Source organism: Oncorhynchus tshawytscha, unplaced genomic scaffold, assembly GCF_018296145.1.
Source record: "Oncorhynchus tshawytscha isolate Ot180627B unplaced genomic scaffold, Otsh_v2.0 Un_contig_2339_pilon_pilon, whole genome shotgun sequence".
NCBI classification, from domain to species: Eukaryota; Metazoa; Chordata; class Actinopteri; order Salmoniformes; family Salmonidae; genus Oncorhynchus; species Oncorhynchus tshawytscha.
The window spans coordinates 117501-132414 of NW_024609751.1; the positions used below are offsets into that span (position 1 = coordinate 117501).

Sequence of the window (14914 nt, forward strand, 5' to 3'; positions counted from 1 at the left end):
GCAACAGAATCAGTACCAGGTGTTTGAGCGTCAGCTGGATGAGAGTCGCTGTGCCGTTCTGGAACTACAGAGGGAAAACACTGTACTGAGGTACACACACACACACACACACACACACACACACACAGACACACACACACACACCTCCTCATCTTATCCCCTTTCTGTCCTCTCTACTCTTCCTCTCTACTCTTCCTCTACTCTTCCTCTACTCTTCCTCTCTACTCTTCCTCTCTACTCTTCCTCTACTCTTCCTCTACTCTTCCTCTCTACTCTTCTTCTCTACTCTTCCTCTACTCTTCCTCTCTACTCTTCCTCTCTACTCTTCCTCTACTCTTCCTCTACTCTTCCTCTCTACTCTTCCTCTACTCTTCCTCTCTACTCTTCTTCTCTACTCTTCCTCTACTCTTCCTCTCTACTCTCTACTCTTCCTCTACTCTTCCTCTCTACTCTTCCTCTACTCTTCCTCTCTACTCTTCCTCTCTACTCTTCCTCTACTCTTCCTCTACTCTTCCTCTCTACTCTTCCTCTACTCTTCCTCTACTCTTCCTCTCTACTCTTCTTCTCTACTCTTCCTCTACTCTTCCTCTCTACTCTTCCTCTACTCTTCCTCTCTACTCTTCCTCTACTCTTCCTCTCTACTCTTCCTCTACTCTTCCTCTCTACTCTTCTTCTCTACTCTTCCTCTCTACTCTTCCTCTCTACTCTTCCTCTACTCTTCCTCTCTACTCTTCTTCTCTACTCTATCTACTACTCTTCCTCTCTACTCTTCCTCTACTCTTCCTCTCTACTCTTCCTCTCTACTCTTCCTCTACTCTTCCTCTACTCTTCCTCTCTACTCTTCTTCTCTACTCTTCCTCTACTCTTCCTCTCTACTCTTCTTCTCTACTCTTCCTCTACTCTTCCTCTCTACTCTTCTTCTCTACTCTTCCTCTACTCTTCCTCTCTACTCTTCCTCTCTACTTCTTCCTCTACTCTTCCTCTCTCTCTCTCTTCTTCTCTACTCTTCCTCTCTACTCTTCCTTCTCTACTCTTCTTCTCTACTCTTCCTCTACTCTTCCTCTACTCTTCTCTACTCTTCCTCTACTCTTCCTCTACTCTTCCTCTCTACTCTTCCTCTCTACTCTTCCTCTACTCTTCCTCTCTACTCTTCCTCTCTACTCTTCTTCTCTACTCTTCCTCTACTCTTCCTCTCTACTCTTCCTCTCTACTCTTCCTCTCTACTCTTCCTCTCTACTCTTCCAGGTCGGGGGAGGAGGCGATGGGAAGAGAAAGAGAGCAGAAGGAGAGAGAGGAGGAAGCCCAACGACTGAGAGAGGAGGAAGCCCAACGACTGAGAGAGGAGGAAGCCCAACGACTGAGAGAGGAGGTGGACAGACTGAGAGAAGAGGTGGAGAAACTGGAAGAGGCTCAGAAACAACGGGAGGAACAGAGAGAAGAAGAGATGAGAGAAGAGGAGGCGCAAAGAGAGATGGAGGAGAAGAAGAGGGATGAGGAGAAGAGGACGGAGGAGGAGAACAGGAGAGAGGAGGTGAAGAGGAGAGAGGCCGAGGTTGAGGAGAAGAGGAAGGTGGACGAGGAGAAGAGAAGGAAGGCGGAGGAGGAGGAGAAGAGGAGGAAGGAGGAGGAGGAGGAGAGGAGAGAGGAAGTGAAGAGAGAGCACAGGAGAGCGATGCAGAGTCTGGTGTGTGAATACAGCAGCTGTCAGGCAGAGCTACAGACTCGCATAGTGGCCCTGGAGACAGAGTGAGTAACACACTGGAGTGTGGAGCAGGAGGAGAGGGGTGTGGTTAATGTGTTCCCAGCAGGAGGAGAGGGGTGTGGTTAATGTGTTCCCAGCAGGAGGAGAGGGGTGTGGTTAATGTGTTCCCAGCAGGAGGAGAGGGGTGTGGTTAATGTGTTCCCAGCAGGAGGAGAGGGGTGGGGTTAACGTGTGTGTGTTCCCAGCAGGAGGAGAGGGGTGGGGTTAATGTGTTCCCAGCAGGAGGAGAGGGGTGTGGTTAATGTGTTCCCAGCAGGAGGAGAGGGGTGTGGTTAATGTGTTCCCATCAGGAGGAGAGGGGTGGGGTTAATGTGTTCCCAGCAGGAGGAGAGGGGTGGGGTTAACGTGTCCCCATCAGGAGGAGAGGGGTGTGGTTAACGTGTTCCCAGCAGAAGGAGAGGGGTGTGGTTAACGTGTTCCCAGCAGGAGGAGAGGGGTGGGGTTAACGTGGTCCCATCAGGAGGAGAGGGGTGTGGTTAACGTGTTCCCAGCAGGAGGAGAGGGGTGTGGTTAACGTGTTCCCATCAGGAGGAGAGGGGTGTGGTTAACGTGTTCCCAGCAGGAGGAGAGGGGTGGGGTTAATGTGTTCCCAGCAGGAGGAGAGGGGTGGGGTTAACGTGTGTTCCCAGCAGGAGGAGAGGGGTGTGGTTAATGTGTTTCCAGCAGGAGGAGAGGGGTGTGGTTAATGTGTTCCCAGCAGGAGGATAGGGGTGGGGTTAACGTGTGTTCCCAGCAGGAGGAGAGGGGTGTGGTTAATGTGTTCCCATCAGGAGGAGAGGGGTGGGGTTAACGTGTGTTCCCCAGGAGGAGAGGGGTGTGGTTAATGTGTTCCCAGCAGGAGGAGAGGGGTGTGGTTAACGTGTTCCCAGCAGGAGGAGAGGGGTGTGGTTAATGTGTCCCCATCAGGAGGAGAGGGGTGTGGTTAATGTGTACCCATCAGGAGGAGAGGGGTGTGGTTAATGTGTTCCCATCAGGAGGAGAGGGGTGGGGTTAATGTGTTCCCAGCAGGAGGAGAGGGGTGTGGTTAATGTGTTCCCAGCAGGAGGAGAGGGGTGGGGTTAATGTGTTCCCATCAGGAGGAGAGGGGTGGGGTTAACGTGTTCCCATCAGGAGGAGAGGGGTGGGGTTAACGTGTTCCCATCAGGAGGAGAGGGGTGGGGTTAATGTGTTCCCATCAGGAGGAGAGGGGTGGGGTTAACGTGTGTGTGTTCCCAGCAGGAGGAGAGGGGTGGGGTTAATGTGTTCCCATCAGGAGGAGAGGGGTGGGGTTAACGTGTTCCCAGCAGGAGGAGAGGGGTGGGGTTAACATGTGTTCCCAGCAGGAGGAGAGGGGTGGGGTTAACGTGTGTGTGTTCCCAGCAGGAGGAGAGGGGTGGGGTTAACGTGTTCCCAGCAGGAGGAGTGGGGTGTGGTTAACGTGTTCCCAGCAGGAGGAGAGGGGTGTGGTTAACATGTGCCCATCAGGAGGAGAGGTGTGTGGTTAATGTGTTCCCATCAGGAGGAGAGGGGTTAACGTGTGTTCCCATCAGGAGGAGAGGGGTGGGGTTAATGTGTTCCCAGCAGGAGGAGAGGGGTGTGGTTAACGTGTGTCCCCAGCAGGAGGAGAGGGGTGTGGTTAATGTCTCCCATCAGGAGGAGAGGGGTGGGGTTAACGTGCTCCCATCAGGAGGAGAGAGGTGGGGTTAACGTGGTCCCAGCAGGAGGAGAGGGGGTGGGGTTAACGTGTGTCCCCAGCAGGAGGAGAGGGGTGGGGTTAACGTGTGTCCCCAGCAGGAGGACAGGGGTGGGGTTAATGTGTGTGTGTTCCCAGGCTGCAGGAGGAGAGGGGTGTGGTTAATGTGTGTGTGTTCCCAGGCTGCAGGAGGAGAGGGGTGTGGTTAATGTGTGTGTGTTCCCAGGCTGCAGGAGGAGAGGGGTGTGGTTAATGTGTGTGTGTTCCCAGGCTGCAGGAGGAGAGGGGTGTGGTTAATGTGTGTGTGTTCCCAGGCTGCAGGAGGAGAGGGGTGTGGTTAATGTGTGTGTGTTTCCAGGCTGGAGGAGGAGAGGGGTGTGGTTAATGTGTGTGTGTTTCCAGGCTGGAGGAGGAGAGGGGTGTGGTTAATGTGTGTGTGTTCCCAGGCTGCAGGAGGAGCGGGGTGTGGTTAATGTGTGTGTGTTTCCAGGCTGGAGGAGGAGAGGGGTGTGGTTAATGTGTGTGTGTTCCCAGGCTGGAGGAGGAGAGGGGTGTGGTTAATGTGTGTGTGTTCCCAGGCTGCGGGAGGAGAGGGGTGTGGTTAATGTGTGTGTGTTCCCAGGCTGCAGGAGGAGAGGGGTGTGGTTAATGTGTGTGTGTTTCCAGGCTGCAGGAGGAGAGGGGTGTGGTTAATGTGTGTGTGTTTCCAGGCTGCGGGAGCGTGAGGAGAGGTGCAGGAGGAGGGAGGTTCCTCTCTGTGATGATCTCCAGATGGGAAGACTACAGGAGAGACTCACTGAGAGGAACCAGCTCATCAAACGCCTGGTGGTAAGAACACACCCCTCACTCACTCACACCCCTACCACACACACACACACACACACACACACACACACACCCCTACCGCACACACACACACACCCCTACCGCACACACACACACACACACACACACACACACCCCTACCACACACACACACACCCTACCACACACACACACACCCCTACACACACACACACACACACACACACCCCACACTCACACACACACCTACCGCACACACACACACACACCCTACCGCACACACACACACACACACACACCCCTACCGCACACACACACACACACACACCCCTACCGCACACACACACACACACACACACACCCCTACCGCACACACACACACACACACACACACCTACCCCACACTCACTCACACACCTACCGCACACACACCTACCCCACACTCACTCACACACCTACCACACACACACACCACCCCACACTCACTCACACCCCTACCACACACACACACCCCCCCCCACACACACACACACACACACACCTACCCCACACTCACTCACACCCCTACCGCACACACACACCTACACACACACACACACACACACACCTACCCCACACTCACACACCCCTATCGCACACACACACACACACACCTACCCCACACACACACACACCTACCGCACACACACCACACCCACACACTCACACACCTACCCCACACTCACTCACACACACCTACCGCACACACCTACCACCACACACACACACACACCACACACACACACACCTACCCACACTCACTCACACACACCTACCACACACACACCTACCCCACACTCACACACACACACATCTACCGCACACACACCTACCCCACACTCACACACACACCTACCTACCCCACACACCACACAAACACACTACCACACACACCACCCACCTACCCACACTCACTCGCACACCTACCGCACACACACCTACCCCCACACTCACACACCTACACCCCCCCACACCTGCCTACCCCACACACCAACACACACACACACACCACACACCTACCCCACCTACCTCACACTCACTCACACACCTACCCCATACTCACACACACACCTACCCCACACTCACTCACACACACCTACTGCACACACACCTACCCCACACTCACACACACACCTACCTACCCCACACACAACAACACACACACACTTACCACACACACACCTACCCCACCTACCTCACACTCACCCACACATCTACCACACACACACCACCCTACCACACCTACCTCACACTCACCCACACATCTACCCACACACACCTACCCACCTACACCTACCCCACACACACCTACCCCAAACACACACCTACCCCATCTACCTCACACTCACCCACACATCTACCTCACACTCACTCACACACCTACCTCACACTCACTCACACATCTACCTCACTTACACACCTACCTCACTCACTCACACATCTACCTCACACTAACTCACACACCTACCTCACACTCACTCACTCACACACCTACCTCACTCTCACATACACATCTACCTCACACTCACTCACTCACACATCTACCTCACATACACACCTACCTCACACACACTCACACACCTACCTCACATTCACTCACACCCCTATCGCACACACACACACACACCTACCCCACACACACACACACCTACCCCCACACTCACCACACACCTACCCCACACTCACTCACACACACCTACCGCACACACACCTACCCCACACTCACACACACCTATCGCACACACACCTACCCACACTCACTCACACACCTACCGCACACACACCTACCCCACACTCACTCACACACATCTACCGCACACACACCTACCCCACACTCACACACACACCTACCTACCCCACACACCAACACAAACACACTTACCACACACACCTACCCACCTACCTCACACTCACCGCACACCTACCGCACACACACCTACCCCCACACTCACACACCTACCCCCACACCACCTACCCCACACCTGCCTACCCCACACACCAACACACACACACACTTACCACACACACCTACCCCACCTACCTCACACTCACTCACACACCTACCCCACACTACCCACACACACCTACCCCCACACCTACCACACACACCACACACACACCTACCCCACACTCACACACACACACCTACCTACCCCACACACCAACACACACACACTTACCACACACACACCTACCCCACCTACCTCACACTCACCCACACATCTACCTCACACACACCTACCCTACCTACACCTACCCCACACACATCTACCACACACAAACCTACCCCACACACCTACCCCACACACACCTACCCTACACACACCTACCCCACACACACCTACCACACACACACCTACCCCAAACACACACCTACCCCATCTACCTCACACTCACCCACACATCTACCTCACACTCACTCACACACCTACCTCACACTCACTCACACATCTACCTCACTTACACACCTACCTCACTCACTCACACATCTACCTCACACTAACTCACACACCTACCTCACACTCACTCACTCACACACCTACCTCACTCTCACATACACATCTACCTCACACTCACTCACTCACACATCACTCACTCACACATCTACCCACATACACACCTACCTCACATTCACTCACACATCTACCTCACACTCACTCACACACCAGTACACACACACTTACCCCACCTACCTCACACTCACTCACTCACTCACTCACACATCTACCTCACATACACACCTACCTCACACTCACTCACTCACACACCTACCTCACATTCACTCACACACCTAACTCACTCACTCATACACCTACCCCACACACACCTACCCTACCTACACCTACCCCACACCCATCTACCACACACAAACCTACACCACACACCTACCCTACACAACCTACCCTACACTCACCTACCCCACACACATCTACCCCAAACACATCTACCACACACACAACTACCACACACACCTACATCACACACACCTACTCCACACACCTACCCCGCTCCTACCCCCACACACATCTACCACTTACACCTACCACACACCTACCCCACACACACCTACCACACACACTACCCCACACACACCTACACCACACACTCCTACCCCACATTCCTACCCACACACACCTACACCACACACTCCTACCCCACACACTCTTACCCCACACTCCTACCCCCACACCTACCCCATTCCTACCCCCACACCTAACACACACCTACCCCATACACACCTACCCCCTCCTACCCCACACACACCTACCCCACTCCTACCCCACACACCTAACCCCACACACACACCTAACACACCTACCCCACCTCTACCCCCACATCTATACCCCCCACACTCTACCACACTACACACACCTACCCCCCACACTACCCCCCACACACCTACCCCACACTCCTACCCCACTACCCCCACATATCTACCCCACACCTACCCCCACACACAGCTACCCCCCCCCACTCCTACCCCACACACTGCTACCCCCACCCTACCCCCCATTCCTACCCCACTACCCCACACACCTACCCCACACCTACCCCCACACACAGCTACCCCCACCCTACCCCACTCCTACCCCCACACACCTAACCCCCCACACTCCAACCCCACACTCCAACCCCACAAACAGCTACCCCCACTCCTACCCCACACACCTACCCCACACTCCTACCCCACAAACAGCTACCCCCCACACACCTACCCCCCACTCCAACCCCACAAACAGCTACCCCCACACCTACCCCACACTCCTACCCCACAAAACCTACCCAACACACACCTACCCCACACACATCTACCACATACCTACCCCACACACATCTACCACACACACACACACCTACCCCCACCCTACCCCACTCCTACCCCACTACCCCCACACCTACCCCCTACCACATAGCTACCCCCACACACAGCTACCCCCCCACTCCTACCCCACTCCTACCCCACATACCTACCCCACTCCTACCCCACACACACCTAACCCCCCACACCTACCCCACACTCCAACCCCACTCCTACCCCACACTCCAACCCCACTCCTACCCCACAAACAGCTACCCCCCCCACTCCTACCCCACACACCTACCCCACACTCCTACCCCCAAAAACCTACCCAACACACACCTACCCCACACACTTCTACCACACACATACCTACCCACACACACTACCCCACACACACCTACACCACACACTCCTACCCCACATTCCTACCCACACACTCCTACCCCACACACACCTACACCACACACTCCTACCCCACATTCCTACCCACACACCTAACACACACCTACCCCAATCCTACCCCCACACACATACCCCCCTACCTACCCCACACATCTACCCCACACCCTACCCCACACATCTACCCTACCCCACACCCCCCCACACCTACCCCCACACCTAACACACACCTACCCCCCACACCTACCCCATACACACCTACCCCCCCTACCCCTCATACACCTACCCCACAAAACCTACCCCACACACACCTACCCCACACACCTACCCCACTTCTACACTACACACACCTACCCCCACACTCTTACCCCACACACCTACCCCCCCACCCCCACAGCTACCCCACACACCTACCCCCCACAGCTACCCCCACCCTACCCCCACCCCCCCCACACACAGCTACCCCACACTCCTACCCCACACACAGCTACCCCCCCCACTCCTACCCCACACACAGCTACCCCCACTCCTACCCCACACACACCTAACCCCCCCACACCTACCCCACACTCCAACCCCACCCATACCCCACACTCCAACCCCACAAACAGCTACCCCACACTCCTACCCCACAAACAGCTACCCCCCCACTCCTACCCCACAAACAGCCACCCCCACTCCTACCCCACACACCTACCCCACTTCCTACCCCACAAACAGCTACCCCACAAACACCTACCCCCCACTCCAACCCCACAAACAGCTACCCCTACTCCTACCCCACACACCTACCCCACACCTACCCCCACAAAAACCTACCCAACACACACCTACCCCACACACACCTACCCCACACACATCTACCACACACACACACACCTACCACACACACTACCCCACACACACCTACACCACACACTCCTACCCCACATTCCTACCCACACACTCCTACCCCACACACTACCCCACAAACAGATACCCCCACTCCTACCCCAAAAACAGCTACCCCCCCCACTCCTACCCCACAAACAGCTACCCCCACTCCTACCCCACAAACAGCTACCCCCACTCCTACCCCAAAACAGCTACCCCCCCCCCACCCAACCCCACAAACAGCTACCCCACACACCTACCCCACAAAACCCCCAAACACACCTACCCCACACCACCTACCACACACCTACCCCACACACATCTACCTACCACACACACACCTACCACACACACTACCCCACACACACCTACACCACACACTCCTACCCCACATTCCTACCACACACACCTACCCCACACACTACCCCACACACACCTACACCACACATTCCTACCCACACACCTACCCCCACTCCTACCCCCCACACACATACCCCCACTCCTAACCCCACACATCTACCACACACTCCTACCCCCACACTCCTACCCCCCCCACACCTACCCCATTCCTACCCCACACCTAACACACACCTACCCCCACACCTACCCCATACACACCTACCCCCCCTCCTACCCTCAAACACCTACCCCACAAAAACCTACCCCACACACACCTACCCCACACATCTATACCCCACAAACCTACACTACACACACCTACCCCCACACTCCTACCCCACACACCTACCCCACTACCCCACACCTACCCCCACACACAGCTACCCCCACACCTACCCCACACACTGCTACCCCCCACCCTACCCCATTCCTACCCCACACACCTACCCCACTACCCCACACCTACCCCCACTCCTACCCCACACACAGCTACCCCCACACTCCTACCCCACATACCTACCCCACTCCTACCCCACACACCTAACCCCCCACACCTACCCCACACTCCAACCCCACTCCTACCCCACAAACAGCTACCCCCACTCCTACCACACAAACAGCTCCCCCCACACCTACCCCACAAACAGCTACCCCCCACTCCTACCCCCACACCTACCCCACAAACAGCTACCCCACACACCTACCCCCCCCACTCCTACCCCACAAACAGCTACCCCACACTCCTACCCCACACACAGCTACCCCCACTGCTACCCCACACACCTACCCCACTCCTACCCCACACACCTACCCCACACCTACCCCACAAACAGCTACCCCCCACTCCAACCCACTCCTACCCCACTCCAACCCTACTCCTACCCCACACACAGCTACCCCCACACTGCTACCCCCCCCACACCCCCCCCACACACCTACCCCCCACACACAGCCCCCCACACAGCTACCCCCCACTCCTACCCCACATACCTACCCCACACACACCTAACCCCCCACACCTACCCCACACTCCAACCCCACTCCTACCCCACAAACAGCTACCCCCACTCCTACCCCACAAACAGCTCTCCCCACTCCTACCCCACACACAGCTACCCCCACTCCTAGCCCACAAACTCCTACCCCCACTGCTACCCCACAAACCCCACACCTACCCCCTCCTACCCCACAAACAGCTACCCCCACTCCTACCCCACTCCTACCCCCACTCCAACCCTACTCCTACCCCCCACTCCTAGCCCACAAACAGCTACCCCACACTCCTACCCCCCCACTCCTACCCCACACCTACCCCATTCCTACCCCACAAACAGTTACCCCCACTCCTACCCCACTCCTACCCCACTCCAACCCTACTCCTACCACACACACCTGATGTCTCATTGTTTCTCCAGGAGGAACGACATCAGCTGCAGCTTCATCCTCCGGTTGCCGGGGACAACGGAACCCTCAGGCTCCATGACAACAGGCCACACCCCGGGATCGTTACACCAACTATGAGGGTGACACACACACTCCTCTGTTGTCTTTGTGTTTCACTGTGTTGTATTGGTGGGATTAACTAGTGTTTTACTGTGTTGTATTGGTGGGATTAACTAGTGTTTTTACTGTGTTGTATTGGTGGGATTAACTAGTGTTGTATTGGTGGGATTAACTAGTGTTTACTGTGTTGTATTGGTGGGATTAACTAGTGTTGTATTGGTGGGATTAACTAGTGTTGTATTGGTGGGATTAACTAGTGTTTTATTGTGTTGTATTGGTGGGATTAACTAGTGTTGTATTGGTGGGATTAACTAGTGTTGTATTGGTGGGATTAACTAGTGTTGTATTGGTGGGATTAACTAGTGTTGTATTGGTGGGATTAACTAGTGTTGTATTGGTGGGATTAACTAGTGTTGTATTGGTGGGATTAACTAGTGTTGTATTGGTGGGATTAACTAGTGTTGTATTGGTGGGATTAACTAGTGTTGTATTGGTGGGATTAACTAGTGTTTAGTGTTGTATTGGTGGGATTAACTAGTGTTGTATTGGTGGGATTAACTAGTGTTGTATTGGTGGGATTAACTAGTGTTTCACTGTGTTGTATGAATGTTGTCGTCATGACGTTTCAGAGGAAGCGTGTGGAGGAGTCTCCGCCCCGCATCACCAGCGTTCCAAACCTCAGCGCCTATGAGAGGAGCGTCCTCCTCCCCCACGACACCCCCTCCCCCTGCCTCCCCCAACATCCCTCCCCCTCCTCAACTCTGCCCTACGCCTCCTCCTCTCTCCCCCGTTCCTCCCCCTCCTCCCCCGTACTCCCAGGTCTCCCAGTTTGGATCCCAGCGGTCTAGTGCCCTCTCTCTCGTACCCCCACTCCTCTCCCCCTGCTCCCACCACCCCCTCCCCCTCTGTCCATCCTCCCTCCCCGAGCCTCGACACGGGATTCGACACGTCACCTCACCCTCGCAGGAGCTCCGCCCACACCTGAACAGCCAGTCAACCAGGTAACAGATACTGTATCTATGGAAACAGCACAGCCAATAGCACTGTCTGTGTTCCTTCACAAAGCCCAATGTCCTTCTCTGTCTGTCTAAGAATATCATCCCATAGTTGTCGGTCTCCTTCTGTATTTCTGTCTGTCTCTCTCTCTGTCTGTCTGTCTCTCTGTCTGTCTGTCTCTCTGTCTGTCTCTCTCTCTGTCTGTCTGTCTCTTTCTGTGTCTGTCTGTCCCCCAGCAGTCTAAAATGTGCTTCCTGTGTTCCCAGGAGCCCATATTTGGAGCAGAGGGGGAGTGGCCAGGGGGCAGAGGGGCGGGACCCTCAGAGGCAGGATTGGTACACGAAGTACTTCTCCTTCTGAACACACACCACACACACACACCACACCACACACAGGTGACCTCTACACACCTGTACAACACACTCAGCTTTAAACATACACCTGACAGACCAAAACTATGCTTGTTCAATGCAAATGTATTGTATTATAATCTATAATATGGAATAAAGTATTTTATTTATATTTAATCTGCTGTCTGTGGTTTGTTGTTCAGGTACTGGAGGGGGGCTGTTTCCCGAACCAGGATGAATGAGTTAACCAGGTGACTGTTGTTCAGATACTGGAGAGGGGGGCTGTTTCCCGAACCAGGATGAATGAGTTAGCCAGGTGAGAGGGCCGAGTATAGCCCACAAAGATCTCCGCCATGGCACAACCCAAGGGGGGTCGCCAACCAAGACAGGAAGATCACATCAGTGACTCAACCCACTCTAGTGACGCACCCCTCCTAGGGACGGCATGGAAGAGCCCCAGTAAGCCAGTGACTCAGCCCCTGTAATAGGGTTAGAGGCAGAGAATCCCAGTGGAAAGAGGGGAACCGGCCAGGCAGAGACAGCAAGGGCGGTTCGTTGCTCCAGAGCCTTTCCGTTCACCTTCCCACTCCTGGGCCAGACTACACTCAATCATATGACCCACTGAAGAGATGAGTCTTCAGTAAGGACTTAAATGTTGAGACCGAGTTTGCGTCTCTGACATGGGTAGGCAGACCGTTCCATAAAAATGGAGCTCTCTAGGAGAAAGCCCTGCCTCCAGCTGTTTGCTTAGAAATTCTAGGGACAATTATTTACTCCTCTGTAAACTGGTCATCTCTGTATACCCGTCTTTGTGCTGTTGTCTGGGCCCAATAATGTTTGTACCATGTTGTGTTGCTACCATGTTGTTGTCATGTTGTGTTGCTACCATGTTGATGTTGTCATGTGTTGCTACCATGTTGTTGTCATGTTGTGTTGCTACCATGTTGATGTTGTCATGTGTTGCTACCATGCTGTTGTCATGTTGTGTTGCTACCATGTTGATGTTGTCATGTGTTGCTACCATGTTGTTGTCATGTTGTGTTTCTACCATGTTGTTGTCATGTGTTGCTACCATGTTGTCATGTTGTGTTGCTACCATAGTGGTGTCTTAGGTCTCTCTTTATGTAGTGTTGTCTCTCTAGTCATGCTATGTTGTTGTCTTAGGTCTCTCTCTTTATGTAGTGGTGTCTTAGGTCTCTCTCTATGTAGTGTTGTCTCTCTCTATGTTGTTGTCTTAGGTCTCTCTTTATGTAGTGGTGTCTCTAGTCATGCTATGTTGTCGTCTTAGGTCTCTCTTTATGTAGTGTTGTCTTAGGTCTCTCTTTATGTAGTGTTGTCTTAGGTCTCTCTTTATGTAGTGGTGTCTCTTGTCATGCTATGTTGTTGTCTTAGGTCTCTCTTTATGTAGTGTAGTGGTGTCTCTAGTCATGCTATGTTGTTGTCTTAGGTCTCTCTTTATGTAGTGTTGTCTTAGGTCTCTCTCTATGTAGTGTTGTCTTAGGTCTCTCTCTATGTAGTGTTGTCTTAGGTCTCTCTCTATGTAGTGTTGTCTTAGGTCTCTCTTTATGTAGTGTTGTCTTAGGTCTCTCTTTATGTAGTGTTGTCTTAGGTCTCTCTCTATGTAGTGGTGTCTTAGGTCTCTCTCTATGTAGTGTTGTCTTAGGTCTCTCTTTATGTAGTGTTGTCTTAGGTCTCTCTTTATGTAGTGGTGTCTCTCTAGTCATGCTATGTTGTTGTCTTAGGTCTCTCTTTATGTAGTGTTGTCTTAGGTCTCTCTCTATGTAGTGGTGTCTTAGGTCTCTCTTTATGGAGCGGTGTCTCTCTTGTCGTGATGTGCGTTTTGTCCTGTATTGATATTTAATTTATTTAATCCCAGGCCCCCGTCCGTCCCCGTAGGAGGTCTGTTGCCTTTTGGTAGGCCATCATTGTAAATAATAATTTGTTTTTAACTGACTAGTTAAATAAAGGTTAAATAAAAAAATGAAAGCCATCCTCTCTTGGGGAATGCTGCTTTTTAGTTAGCTTTGTGACAGTAATTAAGTTGTAAAAATAGGATGATGGAGCAGCAGTGAGGGCTCTCCGATACGAAACGGTACTGTCTTTCAGAAGACTTCCAGTTTGGTGTGGCGCCATTTCCGTTCCACTTTTCTGGAAGCTTCTGGGGTATTTTCTTGTTGTCAGGGAGCTAGTTTATTGTGACAGATGTTTTGTTTTTAGCGGTGAGACTGCATTGAGGCTATCACGTTCAGATCCGCAGTTAGCTGGGTAACAGATTTCTGTACTCCGACGTCCTTGACGAGGACGAGGGAGTCTGG

The 14914-nt window shown here is 53.5% G+C and overlaps 1 protein-coding gene across 1 annotated transcript in view; it reads left to right on the plus strand.

The window, feature by feature from the left end:
- LOC121845727 (trichohyalin-like) overlaps window positions 1-12776 on the plus strand; it is a 40589-nt gene extending 27813 nt beyond the window's left edge. The window contains exons 17-22 of the mRNA XM_042317567.1: window positions 1-90; window positions 1246-1746; window positions 4145-4262; window positions 11166-11273; window positions 11883-12254; window positions 12516-12776. The exon at window positions 1-90 is cut by the window's left edge and continues 8 nt beyond it. Of these exons, the coding sequence (XP_042173501.1) occupies window positions 1-90; window positions 1246-1746; window positions 4145-4262; window positions 11166-11273; window positions 11883-12101 (1036 nt within the window). The 3' untranslated portion in view covers window positions 12102-12254; window positions 12516-12776. The remainder of the gene's footprint in view (window positions 91-1245; window positions 1747-4144; window positions 4263-11165; window positions 11274-11882; window positions 12255-12515) is intronic.
- Window positions 12777-14914: the final 2138 nt, after the last annotated feature.